This window comes from Oryctolagus cuniculus, chromosome 11 (assembly GCF_964237555.1).
Source record: "Oryctolagus cuniculus chromosome 11, mOryCun1.1, whole genome shotgun sequence".
Taxonomy (NCBI): domain Eukaryota; kingdom Metazoa; phylum Chordata; class Mammalia; order Lagomorpha; family Leporidae; genus Oryctolagus; species Oryctolagus cuniculus.
In genome coordinates this window covers 90,699,018-90,717,599 of record NC_091442.1, presented here as the reverse complement: position 1 = coordinate 90,717,599, position 18,582 = coordinate 90,699,018, and the positions used below count along the sequence as shown (strand labels likewise).

At 37.0% G+C, this 18,582-nt stretch overlaps 2 protein-coding genes across 8 annotated transcripts in view; one reads left to right on the top strand and one right to left on the bottom strand.

The window, feature by feature from the left end:
* The window catches only part of CEP290 (centrosomal protein 290), a 91,108-nt gene extending 89,446 nt beyond the window's left edge, over window positions 1-1,662 (top strand). For all 6 annotated transcript variants that reach the window (XM_070052680.1, XM_070052676.1, XM_070052679.1 and 3 more), the window contains one exon: window positions 927-1,662. In XM_070052680.1, the coding sequence (XP_069908781.1) occupies window positions 927-1,157 (231 nt within the window). In that variant the 3' untranslated portion in view covers window positions 1,158-1,662. The remainder of the gene's footprint in view (window positions 1-926) is intronic.
* Window positions 202-18,560, bottom strand: RLIG1 (RNA 5'-phosphate and 3'-OH ligase 1). Of its 2 annotated transcripts, none has more exons than XM_002711377.5 (7): window positions 18,289-18,560; window positions 12,739-12,856; window positions 9,639-9,734; window positions 8,522-8,638; window positions 5,994-6,191; window positions 3,369-3,538; window positions 202-1,989 (listed from the first exon to the last, which is right to left on the bottom strand). In XM_002711377.5, the coding sequence occupies exons 1-7, from the start codon at window positions 18,376-18,378 to the stop codon at window positions 1,801-1,803; spliced, it is 978 nt and encodes a 325-aa protein (XP_002711423.2). In that variant the 5' UTR covers window positions 18,379-18,560; the 3' UTR covers window positions 202-1,800. The 2 variants fall into 2 exon arrangements, with proteins under 2 accessions (XP_002711423.2, XP_051702489.2); XM_051846529.2 differs by lacking the exon at window positions 18,289-18,560 and adding an exon at window positions 17,754-17,866.
* Window positions 18,561-18,582: the final 22 nt, after the last annotated feature.

Genomic DNA, 18,582 nt, shown 5'->3' with positions numbered 1-18,582 from the left:
AATTTTTTGTAATGTTTTATGAAAATAGCTGTAGGAAACTATTTTTCATGATTATCATCTTTGAGCTTTTTTAAGGATGCATCCTAAAAACTGGAACTATATTTTATACTTACAGTATCTGACTTTGCTACTGCAAAGTTCATTATGTTCATCTGTGTTCAAAATATTAAACAAGAGCTAAAAAACACACATAACAAAGGATTGAAGAGTATATTTTTTAATTGTAGCAAATATACCTTGTACTTTCTTAATTTAAGTTTTGGGAACAGTGTCTTCAACTTCCTTCTTAGGTATCTTCTCTTAAGGTCATAGTTTCCTTGAAAATTTTTACTATGTTTTATATCTTTTAGGGCAATGTAAGTGAACAAAACAATATGGATATGGTAATAGAATAGCAAGTAATGACTGGGTATTCTAAATAATGATTAAAGCTCAAATTATCTGTCTTCAGCAGATGCCTAACTTGGCCAGTCATAAGTCCCAGGATTTCCCTGATCATAAATATATTTACAAACAGTTGATCAATACTCATTAAAAATTAGATACTTTAAAGGAAATACACATGAAACCTAAACTAAAAACTCTCAACCAGAACAATATCCATGTTGTGAATGTTTAGTTTTTTCATCTCCTCATTGAGTATCTGAAAGTAATGTGAAAGATTAAATACCACCATAATCTAAAAGCTGAAAAATTGTTAGTCAAAGACTAGCATAACTTATAGATCATTTGACAGTTAATAAGTTATTTTATTTGTATTATACAGTGAAACCTTATTAACAATCTTAAGAAAATACCTCTGCCTATATAACTATAATTGACTATTCAGGTTACATTGGCTTTCAGGTTTATAATTAAATGTATTTAGTTCAAACCAAAAACTGTATTCATGTATATGACTTTTAAAGATAATATGTTTCTATTAGGAGGAAATAAAAAAACTGAAGAAAGAACTGGAAAATTTTGATCCTTCATTTTTTGAAGAAATTGAAGATCTAAAGTATAATTACAAGGAAGAAGTGAAAAAAAATATTCTCTTAGAAGAAAAGTTAAAAAAACTTTCTGAGCAATTTGGCGTTGAATTAACTAGCCCTGTTACTTGTTCTGAACAGTTTGAAAGTGAAGATGGAAGTCCTGATAATTTCCCTATTTATTAAGGACCATCAGTAACTATAGTTTTATTTATTAACTTTACAAGTTAAAATTCTGGAAATTAAGCAAATCTCAACTGAAATATTTCCTCCTCTCTACACTGTACCTTTACAAAGGTAAAATAGAATTTTTAGTAAATAAAATTCTATGGAATCTTTAACTTATTATAAAAGTATATTTTGAACACTTTTAGGTTATTTCAAGTAGAAAATAAGCTATGGTAAAATAGTTTCTCTATGTTCATATTGTTTCGATTAAGTTTTTTAAAGAGTATGAAGATGAATAATTTTAACATTTAAAACTGGGGTTTTGTATATACTTAAATATAAATATATATAATATATATATATATGTAAAGATTCTCAAATCCTGTTAGTTTTGTCCTTAAATTATCACCCAGCTACAGTGGACAGAATTTATTCTTTGTACAAGCTTAGGAGTTTACTGTTATTTATATTTTTATGTCCAGGGTTAAAATTTATTGATGCCAAATAAAATTTTGAATAAGTATTTCCATCTGGAAAATTCTTTTCTTCAAATATTAGGAGACACACTGATGTTTCATGATATTTTTACCTTCTTGAATACTACAGAATATTTAGGATTCAAATACAATAATAATAAAGCTAATTTTAATTGCATTTCAATTTATACATCAAGTATTATATCTTTAAGCCTACCAAATTTTTGATTATCTATTTTTGAAAAGTGATTAAACAAACATTTAGCATCAAAGGCACAGTCATATTTGTTCAAGTTCATGTTAATAATAACTGGTTTTGAATTCATATATGGATCTGGAATTGGCCAGCATAAACCAAGATGATGGCGATGGACCTGTAAAGAGAAAAAAGGATATTAGCTTTAGCCTGTAGATATTGTCTTCATTGACTTAAAATATTTGGAGTGCCTACTGTCTGCTCCACTTTATCTTATCCTGTTTTATTTTTCATAGTTGTTCTTCTGACATGTTACATATTTACTTGTTTATTATCTATCTCCCCCATTAGAATGTGAGCTTCATGAAAGCAGAGACATTGTTTTTTTGGCACAATATTTCCAGTACCTGGAAACCTACCAGGAAAATAATCAGGGGCTCCATAAAAATTTAGTGAGGAGTCTGTTACTGAGTATAGAAGCTAGCAGAAAGAGAAGCACTCTAATCAAATGGAATATTATGTGATAGAATGGTGGGTTTTGCTTTAACTGTAAGTAGTTAAATATGGTTATAAATAACAAAATATGAGTGTGTTTGGGACATAGGAGTATACAGCAGTTCTGTTGTAAAAGTACACTCGACAGTTTTATACAGGGAAGATATTCTCATTATTTGTGAAGAATAGAGAATAAGACAGAAAGATATTATGAAGGAGGGTGATCAAATAATTCAAGCATGAATCTTGGACTAAACAGCCAAGTGGTACAGGAGAAGTTCACAGATTGAACAGACTAGAATCTTTAAGAACTGATACATATATATAAAGTAATAGAAGGAGGGATTTAAAATACTACTCAGCTTTTTTACTTCATTAAATTTTGTGGAGTCAGGTCATTAAGACTGGGTTCAGTTTTGAACATGATGAATTTCGGGTATGTGTGAGAAACTAAAGAGACAAGCCCCAGGGACAGATTAGGTTGAGCATCCCGAATCTAGAAATCCAAAATCTGAAATGCTCTAACATCAGAAATTTAAAAGTTGAGCATCTGGTCTCAAAGAGTTTTAGATTTTAAAACTTTTTAGATTTCAAATTTTTTTATTAGGAATACTCAACTGGTAAACTCTTTATAAAATTCTAAAACCCAAAACATTCCAAAATCAGAAATATCTGTGCTTCTAAAACATTCTGGGTCAGGGATAATTGGCTTGTATATGCCATTTCACATTGGCACTCTTTTTATTCAACATATTCTACCAAATAAGTGTGGCAGATGCTGAGTTAAAACTAAGTACAGGATATTTCAAAGAGCACTACTGTATAGCATGAATTTCCATGAAGGGACATGTAATAGCACTTTTATTTTGAAGCACAGCTGATATTACATACATTGGGAAACACCGTTTTAGCATATAAACATGGTGGCATGTGAGATGAGGACATTTAGTTTCTTTATTGCAAATCAGAATTGCTGCAATTTGTAGAGAATTTTAGTGTCATCTCTTCTTTGGTGTAAGATGACATTAACACCCCCATACACAGTTTACTTTTTGCTATTACCTTAATTAAACAGCCATCACTGCAATGCCATACTATTCCTTCAATTTTACCCTCTCTGCATCCTTCAAACCAGGACAACAGATCATTGTGTTTCAATGTAGGAAGATTTCTTATTTGAAATGCTCCATGTGGTATAAGAAGATGTAATGGATGCTTCTTGCTTCCTAACCCTAAATGGTAAAATTTGCCATTAGCCATTTCATTCAAAGGATCTCAGAAAGAATGAAAAGTTTTACTCTTTCAAATCCAGTGTCTTTTAAACATTTAGGAATAAAAAAGTTCATTTGGTTTCCTTGAAGAGAGTATAATCCAAGTGTGTTAGGTACTGTTCTCGTTCAAATGTAGACCTGTACTCCAAAACATCTAAATTCCACCTCTGGGTACTCTGTGCTGTGGTAGCAAACCTGCAGGACAAGTTTTGAAAATAGTTTCAAAGGAACTCTGCCACACCCATTCATTTAAGTACTGCCCACATAGCTTAAATAACTATTATTTAACATTCTACAGAGAAAGTCTGCCAATCCCCATTCTGCCCCATTAGTCACAATCAACTATCACTCAGTGTTTGCCAAACAGCCATGTTCTATCTGATACCTTGTATAATTACTATCTTAGCTTCTGTACATCTGCTAATCAATCTCCTTTCATCTTTATATAGGATTTAGCTGTTATAGCTTTAATGACCTTATGTCCATCTTTCATTCCCCTATCAATACTCCATAATGTTCTCAGAGTATTCAATTCATCATCATATATATTCTGATTCTTGATATGGTATTCACTGTCAATTCCTTTCTTACATTTTTTACTTTTAAATTTTATTAACAAATAATACTTGTACAATTTTTATGGCATACCACATAATATTTTAACACATATAGATGCTTAAACTGATGAAGTCATGCAGTTAGCATTTCTGTTTCTTTTTATGTTTGCTGTTAGCAGCTCCTATCTTCTAGTTCTTCATACAGCATATATTATTTTGAATTGCAGTTTCCCCCTGTGCTGTGGAACACTTGAAACTACCACTTCTGTGTTTTAGTACTGATTGTCCAGCCCCTCTTTTTCTTCCCTCCCTCTAAACTTCCTAGCCTCTAGAACTACTATAAGTTTAGATCAACCTTTTTTTTTTTTTTTAATTTCAATATATGAGAAAGAACATGCAGTATTTGTCTATGTCTGGCTTATTTGATTTACCATGACTTCTTGTTCCATACACTTTGCTGCAATTGTCAGGCTTTCACTGTTTCATGGCTAAATATTCCATTGCATATACATGTACCATTTTCTTTATCCATTCATCAGTCATTGGACATCTAGGTTGACTCTATCTTAGCTATTGTCAACACTGCATTACCAAAATTCTTTATTCTTGACTATTTTAATTAATACTAAAATGATTAGGTAGCCATGGTAAGTGCATTTTCAAGCATCTCACCTTACTTTTAAAAAGCAATGAAAAATTATACCTGAGAAATTACTTTTCATACATAGTTGTATAAGGTTCTTACAGAAGAGAATGAGGGGGAAAAAAATCAACCTTTTGGATCAATAAATGAAAATGGTTATTTGTGTAAATTTCTTTATGAACATAACATTAACAAATGGATATAATGTTAAGAAACTATTTTTAACTAATCTTTTCTTTAGTGTGTGGTTTTTAAAAGAATTGTAAATATTTAGGGATACAGTATAATTCGATAAGTACATTTGATATGTGAAATACAAGTCAGTTAGCTTTCAATCTCCTTAAATTTTTTAATCTTTTGATTAACATATATAATAATATAATAGATATACTAATAATTATAGTAATATAGAATATATAATAATTATATTAATATCTATTATATAATGGATATTATATGTAATATAAATAATGTACAGTGTGATATTTCAATAAGTGTACAAAACATGCTGATCAAATCAGGGTTATTAACATTTCCCACTCTTTGTCATCATGTTTTGGAACCTTCAAGATCTTCTCATAGGTTATTGTTAAAAATATAAGGAAACACTTCAAGACATTATTATACACAAATTTTTTTTCTGGAGAAGATCCCAAAAGCACAGGCAACAAAAGTTAGACAAGTGAGATTATGTCATACAAAGAAGCTTCTGCATATCAAAACAAACAGTGAAGAGACAACCAGTAGGGCAGAGGAAAATATTTACATAGGACCCACTGGACAGGGATTAATATGCAGAATAAGTCAGGATCTCAATTCAAGAGCCAAAAACCCCTAATAATCCAATTTAAAAATGGGCAAATGATGTGAATAGACATTTCTCAAAGACATACAAATAGGCAACAATCATATGGAAAACTGCACTAGACATTGGTGATGCAAATGGTTGCCAATCAAATGCAAATAAAAACCACAATGAAGTTTCTCATCCTAGTTAGAATGGAGGGAGTGTTGGGTGGGAAGTATCATTATGCTCTTAAAACTGTATATATGAAATACATAAAATTTTTATTTATATAAATTTAAAATAAGACAAAATAACAAATGTTGAAAGGGAAACTTCTACAGTGTTTATTTTTCAAGTTGACCACAGTTCTCTTGATAAGTGGTTATTACAGTAACAAATTATTAAAACTCAACTAGAGGCTTCACTCACCATATGGATTTCCATTGATATTTGTTCCTATAAGCTCCAATGTTTGTTCTAAGAGATCTGCTAGTGGCACCGCACTAATTTCCAAGAGTCCAGGATCATCAGGGTGATGCTTTAATACCAAGGCAATTTCAAATTCATAATTAACCACAGAGGAATGCCAGCAATACTGTTTGTTGTTTTTTTCTACTGGTACCCAGCCTATCATTTAAAGAAAAAAATAGTTTTGTTATATTGGTTTTCTTAGTTTGATACTGATAATTTTTATTTTCATTGAAAATTTTCTAGGTGTTCTATCATACCCACTATGGAAATCAGTGGGAAAGTTAAGTCTTAATTCCCTTTTTAAATCATAAGAGCTGATTTTTTAATTCTATTGAAGTACTAACCCATTTGACTATTCCACTATAGAGCACCCAGCATTCTCCTCCTTTGAAGTTCACCCTACTTCTGCAAGGACTGACATCTGTTGTAAGATACAGCCTTGAAACTTTTTAAACATTTTCTTTCTACCTTCTTTCCAATTTCAGGGACAGAGTATTTGCAGTAAGTGTTCTTCAATGTATTAAATTGCTCCACACTATATGCTGAGTTTATTGATTCCATTTTTATTGACTGTTAATGCTATTCCCCTTCTCACTTTTACCAGAATAAACCTCCTCACTATAGAAAATTCATTAGAAAGAGAAACGACGACATATAAGTATATGCCGCTGTGACCAACTATATTTTTGGCTGTCATTTACCACAGAATACTATAATAACATCTTTGCTGGTCTGTTGGCTTACAGTGAAACCCACCTCACTTTGACCACAGTTATATTTCTAAAATTTAAATTTAGTTCTGCTGTACCCTGCGAAATCATTACAGGATAAATTTCTAACTCCTTAGATGAAATACAAGGCCTTTCAGATCTGGGTCCATTCCACACACACCTCCAGCCTCAACTTCATAAGCTCCTCAAGATGTCATATACTCTAAACATTCCAGTTGCAATGAAGTGTTACATAAAATGTCCAAAATAGTCCATGCTCTCCCATTTTCAGGGAATTTTCCTAAACTGACCTTTCCCCTCCCAGCTAATTTCCAGGTTCCTATGCAGAACAGATGTCAACTCCTCTTAAAAGCCTCTTTTAATCCCAAGTTGCTATAGGAATTCCTCCTCTCATCTTCACTTGCACCCTGTGTATTCACTCATGTTGGTCTTTAAGTCATAGTTGATTTCTCCCAACACCTAGTAAAGGATCACTGAGGACAGATTTTCAGACCTTCATTTTAATATTGCTAGAAGCTAAGAGTATAAAATAGCACATAAAATAGGCACTCAGGACATGCCTATAGGGCCCATAACAATGTAGCATACCTCTGAAAAATTTACTCATCTCCAGGAAAACTACTTGTGAGATACTTGTTTAAAACCACTTTCATTGAAACACTCTTGGGTCCTCACAAAAAATATACACATCTACCCTAGGTTATCCTTAATCTAAAGGTAAAGTCTTACTGAAATAGCATTTCAGACTAGATCAATCATGTTATCTCTCCTAATAAGAACTTCAGAGCTATTCTCATTGAAAGCTTAATTAATTTTCATAGAATACAGCTAGCAATGGGTCCATCTTAGAAATCATTCTAGGCCGGCGCCGCAGCTCACTAGGCTAATCCTCCACCTTGCGGCGCCGGCACACCGGGTTCTAGTCCCGGTCAGGGCGCCGGATTCTGTCCCGGTTGCCCCTCTTCCAGACCAGCCCTCTGCTGTGGCCAGGGAGTGCAGTGGAGGATGGCCCAAGTGCTTGGGCCCTGCACCCCATGGGAGACCAGGAGAAGTACCTGGCTCCTGCCATCGGATCAGCGCAGTGCGCCGGCCGCAGCGCGCCGGCTGCGGCGGCCATTGGAGGGTGAACCACGGCAAAGGAAGACCTTTCTCTCTGTCTCTCTCTCTCACTGTCCACTCTGCCTGTCAAAAAATAAAAATAAAATAAAATAAAAAGAAATTATTCTAAAGCTGTGAGGACACTGATATAAAATACCTTTGATATAAATTTTTAGACTTTAGATAAAAATTCAGATTTTGCTCTAAAGTATAAAAAAAGGGCCTGATTAAAATTAAATTCTGTAATTTCAGATTGCATAGACCTTTTGTTCTTTACATTAATAAACACAAAATTGGGTGACAGCTGGCATTGTGGTGCAGGGGATTAAGCCTCTGCCTGCAATGCCAGTATCCCATACGGGTATCAGTTCAGACTCTGGCTGCTCCACTTCCAATCTATCTCCCTGTTAATGACAGGGAATGCAGTGGAAGATGGCCCAATCCCTGTACCCATGTCGGAGACCCAATGAAATTCCAGACTCCTGGCTTCAATGTGGCCCAAGCTGTTGTGGCCATTTGAGGAATAAACCAGCAGATGGAAGGTCTCTCTCTCTCTCCCTTAGTAACTGTTTCAAATAAATCAATCTTAAAACATACACACACACACACACACACACACAACAACCACATTGCATTTAGGAAGAGATTTCATGATACCAGGAATGTGTCCATTTTCATCAGGCACTGGGTTCCCATTTAACTGTTCTATTTCCTTCGCTGGTATCCAGCACTCTGGAACAGGTTTGAAGTCCTCTTCAATATTCCAAAAAAATTCTAAAAAAAGATAATCTTCTATGTGGTGACAATTTAAAAAATATACAGAACAGATTCAAAATGAGAATAGCTAATAAAAGCTTGTAATACCAGATATGAAAAAACTCTTTATTTTCACAACAGTATACCTCTTACCATTAGAGTTCTAGCACTTTAAATCTTCAATTTTGAATATACTGCCATTTTTATATAGAGCTTAAGAGTCTAACTAAACTAGCCAGTATTCTATTATATGTACATTTATGATGAATTGTAATGTACTATTAATATAAACAAATTACACTCATGAATACATACAGATATACAGGGATATGTGTATCTACTACATATAATATTTAGAGAGGCTGGCACTGAGGCATAGCAGGTAAAGCCACTGCTCATCCCATGTGGGCGCTGGTTCAAGACCTGGCTGTGTCACATTGTATCCAGCTCTCTGCTATGGCCTGAGAAAGCAGTGAAGGATGGCCCAAGTCCTTGGACCCCTGCACCAACATGGGAGACCCAGAGGAAGCTCCTGGCTCCTGGCTTCAGATCCGCTCAGCTTCAGCTGTTGCGACCATTTGGGGAGTGAACCAGCAGATGGAAGATCTCTTTCTCTCTCTGACTCTCTGTAACTCTGCCTTCCAAATAAATAAATAAATACATAAAAGAAGTCCAACTTGTTTTAAAAAAAAAAGGCACTTCAATGTAGCTAAAAATAGTAGTTGAGATTTGTATCTGATTTATAAAATTACATATTTCCCCTATGCAGACAAAATCAAAATGTGTCACTATAATGTAAAATTTGTATGCTTTAATAAAACAGACTCACACTGTACTGAACAGTCATGGAAACAACAGGAAAATATTTTAAAATATTGTTTGAAAATATTCTATATATAAAATATTCAATTATAATTTTTTGCTAACTGTTTAAATTATATAGAAGTATAGAAATACCAAAGAAATAAAGAAGCAATAAATTTCAGTTATTTAAGTCATGAAATGCTAAAACACTAACCTTTTGAATTGTCTTTTGAATGTAGAAAATTTTTAAATCTTTTGTCAGCTTGCTTGTTGGGTTTTCTATCAAGTCGAGCCCAAAGGTATGGCTGACCTAAAAAAAATGTAATAAAAAATGAGACATACAAGTGGCAAACAAACTTACCTTGAAAGCATTTCAGATTAGAATTTTTTCAATAAATGGTAGGGTCATCACTCTAATAGAAAAAGCAAGCCTACAAAACTAAGAGAAACGTAGTCTAAGACACTTTCCACCTAGCAATTTATGTTATGAGAACACTTATCTGGCTAAAGATTGATGTGAAATGAAATTTAAAACATGATGAAAAAAAATATATGATCCATTTATTATAAAGACATTCCACAGTTATTTTATTAGTAACTAGCATTGTGAGAAACTAAGGGTTACCTTTATACAAAATGGAAAGGCCCACAGGGGAGACCTGGAAGAAGTTCCTGGCTCAATAGGGCTGCTTCCTAATCAAGGCTCTGAGGAGTTCCAGGGCACTGGGCCAGCATTCCCTGCTGCTACAGGTGAGACTGATGAGTTGCACCTGATTGCAGTGAGACGCCAAAAGGGCTGTGCCATTGGGGCTAGTTACCTAGCAGGGAGGTGCCTTTATGATCACCAAAAATCCCCCAGCTGGATTCCCTGGTTCTTGGGTGCTGCCCGCACACATCAATGGTTCCCGACCTGAGGAAGTGTGTCCTGCTAGGACCGTGAAGCAGGGAACAATATAGCTTTTGCCTCATCTCTCCAGATCCCTTAACCTGGACAGTTGTTGCCTGTGATATACATGCTTACTTGTTAATATATTTGCTATATTATGTTTATTTTACCAGTAATGCAGATTTGCAGGCAATGTGACTTTAGGTTCTTTGAGTCTTCTTTTACAGTTAAATTCCAACCTTAACTGTTACCATCATACAAAATCACACGTAATGATGCACATTAACATTTCTTACTATATATAATACCCAAAATCATTTATAGTTCCTTCAAATATATAATCAGGTTTATAAAACATTCTTAGACCTTGTTTCAGATATATTACTTATTAGTTCCAGATAAATAATATAAAGAACCAGATTAAAATTATGTCATTTTGGGTTCAATGAGTCATTTGTTCTTTTTACCAATAAATTCAAAAAATGCACTTCACTCACATCCATGCCCACTATCACAAAGATAAATAAGTAAAATAAATAAACCAAAAGTGCTAACGAGCATATGGAAAAATCGGAGCCTTTGTGCACTACTGAGGGGAATGCAGTATATGCAACCACTATGAAGAACAGTACAGTCACACCTCAAAAAATTGAAATTAGGTAGCCAGCATTGTGGTAGAGTGAGTTAAGCCATTGCTTGTGACTTCAGCATGCGTAAGACATCAGAGTAGCCATTCAAGTCCCAGCTGCTTTGCTTACTATCCAGCTTCCTGCTACTGCACCTGGGAAGGCAGCAAATGATGGCCCAAGTGCTTGTTTTCCTGCCACCATGTGAGAGAAACAGATGGAATGCAGAGCTCCTGGCTTTGGCCTGGCCCAGCCATGACCATTACAGCTAGTTGGAGAGTGAACCATTGGATGGAAAAATCTCTCTCATGGGGTTGGCACTATGGTGTAGCTGGTTAAGCCACTGCCTGCAGCACCAGCATCCCATTTGGGCTCTGGTTCAAGTCCTGGCTGCTCCACTTCTGATCCAGCTCCCTACTACTGTGCTTGGGAAAGCAATGGAGGATGGCCCAAATGCTTAGGTCCCTGCACCCACAGGGGAGACCTGGAAGAAGCTCCTGGCTCAAGCCTAATCCAGCCCCAGTTGTTATGGCCATTTGGGGATTGACCAGCAGATAGAAGGCCTCTCTTTCCTCTATGTTAACTCTGCCTTTCAAATAAATTAAGTAAATATTAAAAAAAAACAAAACCCTCACTCTGTCTCTCCTTCTGTCACTCTCTGTCTAATAAACAAATAATTTAAAAAGATTAAAATTATAATTAGCATTTGATGTAGCAGTTCTACTTCTGGATACATATCTACATGAATCAGAAGTAGGGCCTCAAATAAATATTTACCTACCCCTGTTGACAGTGCCATTATTCACAACAGCCTAAAGGTGGGAGCAACCAGAGTGTATATTGAAGGCTGAATGGATAAAGGAAATGTACTAGATACATACAATTGAGTCTATTCAGCCTGATACATGCTAACATCATAGACAAACCTTGAGGACATTATGCTAAGTGAAACAAGTCAGTCACAAAAAGACAAATAATATAAAGATTCCACATATATGAAGTCTCTATAATAGTCAAATTTATGGAGACAAGGACAGGATTGCTAGTTTTGGGGGCCATGGGGAAAGGAACTGTTTATAGACTTCTGAAGATGGATGCTGGTGATAGTCACACAATATGAATATACTTAACACCACTGAATAGTGCACCCATAGCAACATTATTCACAACAGCCAAAAAGTGGGAGCAATCCAAGTGTTCTATTTCTTTGCTGGAATTGAGAAGTAATCTTATTACCCAGAAATAATCACAATTAATATTTTTTCTTTTCAATGCATCTTTATTAACACAGCTGATAATTTCCATCTGAATGTCTACCTCTTTTAAAGTACATTTAAGTGAATTTGGAGATAATGTCAATACTACTAAAACCAAGGGAAACAACACTGGGATCAGTGCAAAGATAATGAGCTTTAGGGTCAGACAAACCTAGGTTCCATCACCAGTTAAACCACTCATTAACTATATGGTCTTAAAAGAAATCATTGAGTTGGCTGAGTCTCAGATTCCTTATCTGAAAGAAGTGAAAGGCTTTTTGTGCAAATTAGAGATGACACCTATGAAGCAGGTATCATATTGCCTGGTCCTTACTAGGTATTAAGTAAACATTACTCTCCTTCCCTCCCCCTAGAGAAAAATACAGTGATATAAAACATTTCGAATAATTTTACAACTGTGACCTTTTTATTTTGCTACTCTTCTTTTGCTAAAGGTTTATGAAGATCAAATGCCTTATTTCAGATTTTAGTCTGTAAAGTGATTAAGAAAAATAAGAAAAACTTGTAATGAACATTATATTTTACCTTTGTAAGTAGTAACATAACAACATGTTCCATCCACTTTTTCTGTTGGAATTGCACTGTATATATCTGCATCTAATGCCTTGTGACTTACAGTTTCAGTTGCCAAAACTTTAAATGGCTTAAAAGAGAAAGAGAAAACTGGTTTAAGATAAAAAGCCTCTATGTCTCCATACACTTTTACCTGAAATGCTCTTAATTTTTTTAGTTCCAAGAGATGATCTCCTAAGTATCCTTCAAATCAATTTACCAATATTTCTGTGAAGTTTTCCTGAATTAACTCTTTCATTATATGCTACCAGAGCAATACCTGATTATCCACACCGATTTGTGTTCTTTACATGTTTCTTCACCTACCACAATGACCCAAGCCAGGAACCACATCCTAGACAGCACTGCATCCCTAACACTGGTGTTTAGTATGTTCAGTCATATACTTGAGAATTATGTGCAAAAATGCAAAATTTGCACTGAAAATACAGAAGTAAACAAAAAGGTACCTGCCATCTTTGATGAAACTTGAGTTTAAAGGAGGAAGAGAAACAAAATGTATAAAACAATGTTAGGTCTGTTACATGCTAAAGAGAAAAACAAATAGACAAAAAGAGGTTTGAGGTGCTAGGTTACATGTGGTAGACAGGAGGTCTCTGAGGAAGCAACAAATGAGCAGATCTGAAGGGAAGGAATGTCCATGTAAATGTAGAGAAAGAAGGGCACCAAGTCAGGAAATTTCCTGACACGTTTGAACAACAGAGGACAAACCATTATGTCTGAAGCTGAGTGCAGCTAAAACCAAGTCACCTGTTTAAATAACTTAAATAATTCCACTGGGTGTACCTGGTGGCTCAGTACAAATACTTGCCAATCATAATTTTCAGTTTTCCAAGAATAAACCTACTTCTCAACAACTGAGAATTCCCCCCTCTTTTATAAACAGAATTTATTTTTCAATTAAGATGCGGTTCTTCGTAAATCTTAGCAAGGATCTGGAGATGTCCTCTTGCTTCGAGCCACATGCTCAGAGAGCAGCAAGAGATGTACAGAAGATGGTTCATACTTTGGTTTTGGTTCTTCTTTGCCTTTTTTAGCAAAGTTAATGCTCACATGCGCATTACAGAAAATCTGTAAAAATACACAAAGGCATAAACCAGAAATCATATACAATCTCCCCAACCAGATGTAATCACCAATAAACTTCCAGTATAATTCCAGCTCTTTTTCAGTGCATTTTTCTTCTTAATATAACTGACATCAATTTCTATTTTGTACAGCACAGTTTCTAAAAAAAGCTAAAGATGTATGTTCTGGATTTATTTGTTTTACATGCTTTTCCTTATCAACTGCATGATAACATAAAACAATGCCTTTTTCTTTCCTTAATATTTCATCTCTGAAAACTGTCCACTGCCATCATAAGTTAGGTTGCCTAAATTAATTATATGCATCTTTTCCTAAAGTGATTTTTATTAGTGTATCTCCAATGTGATGGCTACTGCATCTCTATCTGAAAAATTTCAGATCATCGACTAAAAGCATCTTAATTTCCAGAACAATTTTTTCCTTTATTCAGCTTTATACCTACAGAAATTAAGATATGTTATAAAATTCAACAAATATTCATTTAGAAAATACATGATCCACTTGAAAGGAAACAACCCCGATGGCTTCTTACAGAGACTTCTCATATTAACTAGACATTATGTTCGAATAAACTTAAATTTTTAAGCTATATCAATTATAGCCTTTTGCATTAACTTCTTTACTTATAAAATGTTCAAGAAGGCAGAACAGAAACTGCCTCCATAAAAGAAATCTTTTTCTTGATTCTGAATTAGGCTTCAGATTGACAACAGTTTTCTTTAGTTACCTGATTTCCCCAGGTAGGTTCATGAATCTTTTGCTTTGAATGTTGTATTTACAAGTCTCATTATAATATAAATACAGAAGTTTCTGTGGGTACTCATCCAACAAAGTTTGAGTATGAAAGGAATTGCCCTAGACCATGCAGACTGTGTATAAATAATAAGATTCACTAGCACAATTTCTTGTTGAGACCTCAAATGAGTACTCCAGTCAATACAGCGCCTTGATGACTGAAGCTGATTCACTATGTCATCTCATACATGTTATATTGCACACCTAAGTACTATTTCAGTTCCAATTCTTTGCAAAATGAGTATTCAACATTTGAGGCTGGTTTTGATTCATTCTTGTTTTTCCCTTAAGCTTTCACTGTTAAAACTACTATGAATCAGTTGCCTTTTATTTTTCCTTAGATTTTGTTTTGAGAGTACTCACTTCTTATTCCTTTCAATTTTACCAGAGGTTAATGGTTGATATTTACAGTTTTTCTATTGTCAAAAAGGCACATCAAGAGAGCATCAAAGATGGAGGAAAGGCAGTTTCTATGTTTCCTACCAACTTTTTGATCTGCAGTTTCATTTATGAGAGAGACATATACATTGCTTTATAGTCTAAATCTTAACTTTTAATCTTACCATGTGAAAAACCACTGCAAAATATAAATATACTGGTGTATATGAACTCAAGAATAATAATGTGGAAGCACTATTTCAAATAGAGTCAGGTAAACTACAAAATAGCCCCATTCAGGTACTGATTCAGGGCTTTTTAAGAGACACTGAATGAAAATTTGTCATTAACTTATGACATTGGTATCAGAGAATATCAATTTAACCTACAGAAAGTCTGACCCAATAGCAGTGTTTGAGTTTTGTGTGTGTATGCTTGTATGTGCATATTACCTTTATCAAAGATCCTATGGAAGGGCCGGCGCCGTGGCTCAATAGGCTAATCCTCCACCTTGCGGCGCCGGCACACCGGGTTCTAGTCCCGGTCGGGGCGCCGGATTCTGTCCCGGTTGCCCCTCTTCCAGGCCAGCTCTCTGCTATGGCCAGGGAGTGCAGTGGAGGATGGCCCAGGTGCTTGGGCCCTGCACCCCATGGGAGACCAGGAAAAGCACCTGGCTCCTGGCTCCTCCCATCGGATCAGCGCGGTGCGCCGGCTGCAGCGGCGGCCATTGGAGGGTGAACCAACGGCAAAGGAAGACCTTTCTCTCTCTGTCTCTCTCTCTCACTGTCCACTCTGCCTGTCAAAAAAAAAAAACAAAAAAACAAAAAAACAAAAAAAAAAACAAAAAAAACTCAAGATCCTATGGAAGGCCGGCGCCATGGCTCACTTGGCTAATTGTCCACCTGCGGCACCGGCACCCCGGGTTCTAGTCCCAGTTGGGGCACTGGGTACTAGTCCCAGTTGCTCCTCTTCCAGTCCAGCTCTCTGCTGTGGCCCTAGAAGGCAGCGGAGGATGGCCCAAATGCTTGGGTCCCTGCACCCACATGGGAGACCGGGAGGAAAGTACCCTGCTCCTGGCTTCAGATCGGCGCAGCGCTGGCCTTAGCGGCCATTAGGGGAGTGAACCAACGGAAGGAAGACCTTTCTCTCTCTCACTGTCTATAACTCTCTCTCTCTCTTTCACTGCAGAGCAGATTTCCATGATCATGGAGCTCTATGTAAATGCTTCTTCCATAAGAATCAATTATCTACTGCTCCTCAGTATTGACATGTACAAAGTACAGCACAAGACTTTAAGAGGTACACAAGGATCTTCTCCATCTGTCATCAAAGACTTTAGATTACTAGAAAAAAAAGGCATGTGTCAATAAAAAATAAATAAGTGAGTATCAACTGGGCCATCCATTATAATTTCTGGATAAGAGAAATCACTGGGATGATTAAATTGATCAAATATTTTTTATGAAGAAGGTCCTACTTGAAAAATTAAAAACACTGTGGAGGTGATCCAGGCAGAATAAAAAGCCTGTGCAGCAATGTGTAGACAGCATTATGCTTGGTATATACATAGAATCAAACAGACTTTGATAACACAGAGGCCCCATTTGAAAAAGGTTAGAGAGATTGGGCCTGATGCATGGGAGGCCCTGAATTCTAATTAAAAAGCTAGACATTATGCTATAAACATCACTGTGACCTATTCTCAACTGCAGAGAGATGATACTTTCACAAACTACTATCTCCTAACACACATAATCGGCAGTCACAGCTAGACTGAACCACTCCCCAGATGACAAGGTTTCATATGAATTTGGTTTGTCAAGGATTAAAAATAAAAGGCTAGCCAGTGCCGTGGCTCAATAGGCTAATCCTCCGCCTTGTGGTGCTGGCACACCAGGTTCTAGTCTCGGTCGGGGCACCGGATTCTGTCCCGGTTGCCCCTCTTCCAGGCCAGCTCTCTGCTATGGCCCGGAAGTGCAGTGGAGGATGGCCCAAGTGCTTGGGCCCTGCACCCCATGGGAGACCAGGAGAGGCACCTGGCTCCTGCCATCGGATCAGCACTTTGCGCCGGCGGCAGCGCGCCGGCTGCGGTGGCCATTGGAGGGTGAACCAACGGCAAAGGAAGACCTTTCTCTCTGTCTCTCTCTCTCTGTCCACTCTGCCTGTCAAAAAAATTAAAAAAATAAAAATAAAAAAATAAAAGGCTGACAACTACTGCTACAGTTAATGTTAAGTGCAGGGTTTTGACTAGGAAAGAACATGGTGATGATCATTCTGGATGCCATGATGAAAGAGGCAGTGCACAAAGCAGGCCACAAAATATTAAGAACTATCTAAGTGACATTAGTAGAAAAGAATATGGAAAGATGAGAAGTAATGAGGTAAAAAGCAACAAGCATGAAATGACTCCAGGGTTCAGTTTTTAATTCAACAAATATTCACCTAGTGCCCATCATGTGTTCCCAGGAGCAGTTCTTAGAAGCTGTGAAAAAAGATAGTGCGGTGGGGTGACTGTCTCTGCCTTCAAGGCCTCTTAGTCTGTAACCCTAGCAGGCCTGGTAACAATGATGAAATGGGGCAAGGAGGCAATGTTAAATGGGCATGTTGATTTTCTGTGAGTTAGAAGCACCCAGCTGATAACTGGCTATGATACTGACAACGACCTGGCCCCATATTAAAGAATCATCCGAATACCGGTTACTTACCATTCATTCACTAGCATACACTAAAGACCCACTATGTGTGAAACACGTTGCTAGGCAAATAGAAAACCTTCCGAAAGTAATACAACAGTTAGAATCACGTAGGTAATTGCTGCTAACAATAAATGCGATCTGATCTTCGGTGACCTAATTGGGCTAGCTGTCAGAACTGCCATGGGCTCCCAGGTTACCACAGGTAAAGGGAGTCTTCTAGCATCTCCACTTTCTCACCCCTCTTGGAAAGTAGTAAACCCTGGGCTGCGGTGATTATCTGAATACTTAGGGGATTCCTCTGAAAGAAAGGAACATTTTTTTAGGATGTGAGGTTTCGATTTCCCTGCCAAGGTAAGTTTGAACCCCCTCATCACCAACCTTCTCTCGCAGGTTCCCTCCCCTGCATCTAAGGTACAAGAACCTGGAGAAGCTCAAGGCGTACAGGACTCGCACCCCAGACCTCCCTAAGGAAGCCCACAGGAATCTGCCGGCCTGTCGGGCACTTGCTCCGCGCCCCGCCGCCCTCGCCAGCGCTCCTCGGTACCTGATGCTCCCTTTTGGTGGAGGGCTCCTCTTTCACCTCCGTCACAAACACACAGGGCATTTTCCGCTGCACGGAGCCCAGGCGCCTCATGGTGGGCCGAGGAGGCGATGCAAGCGGAGAGCGCGCTTTCCAACAGCTCCGGGTTCCGGCGGGCAGATGCCCCGCAGCCGTCAGCCACCAGCTTCAGCCTACTCAGGCTCAGCGCCCAGTGAGCTGCCCCCGACGTCCAGCCCAAGGCAAGGGGGGGGGGGGACGCACGCCCGGAAGCAGCCGCCTGGCCGCGCCGTCTTCTGG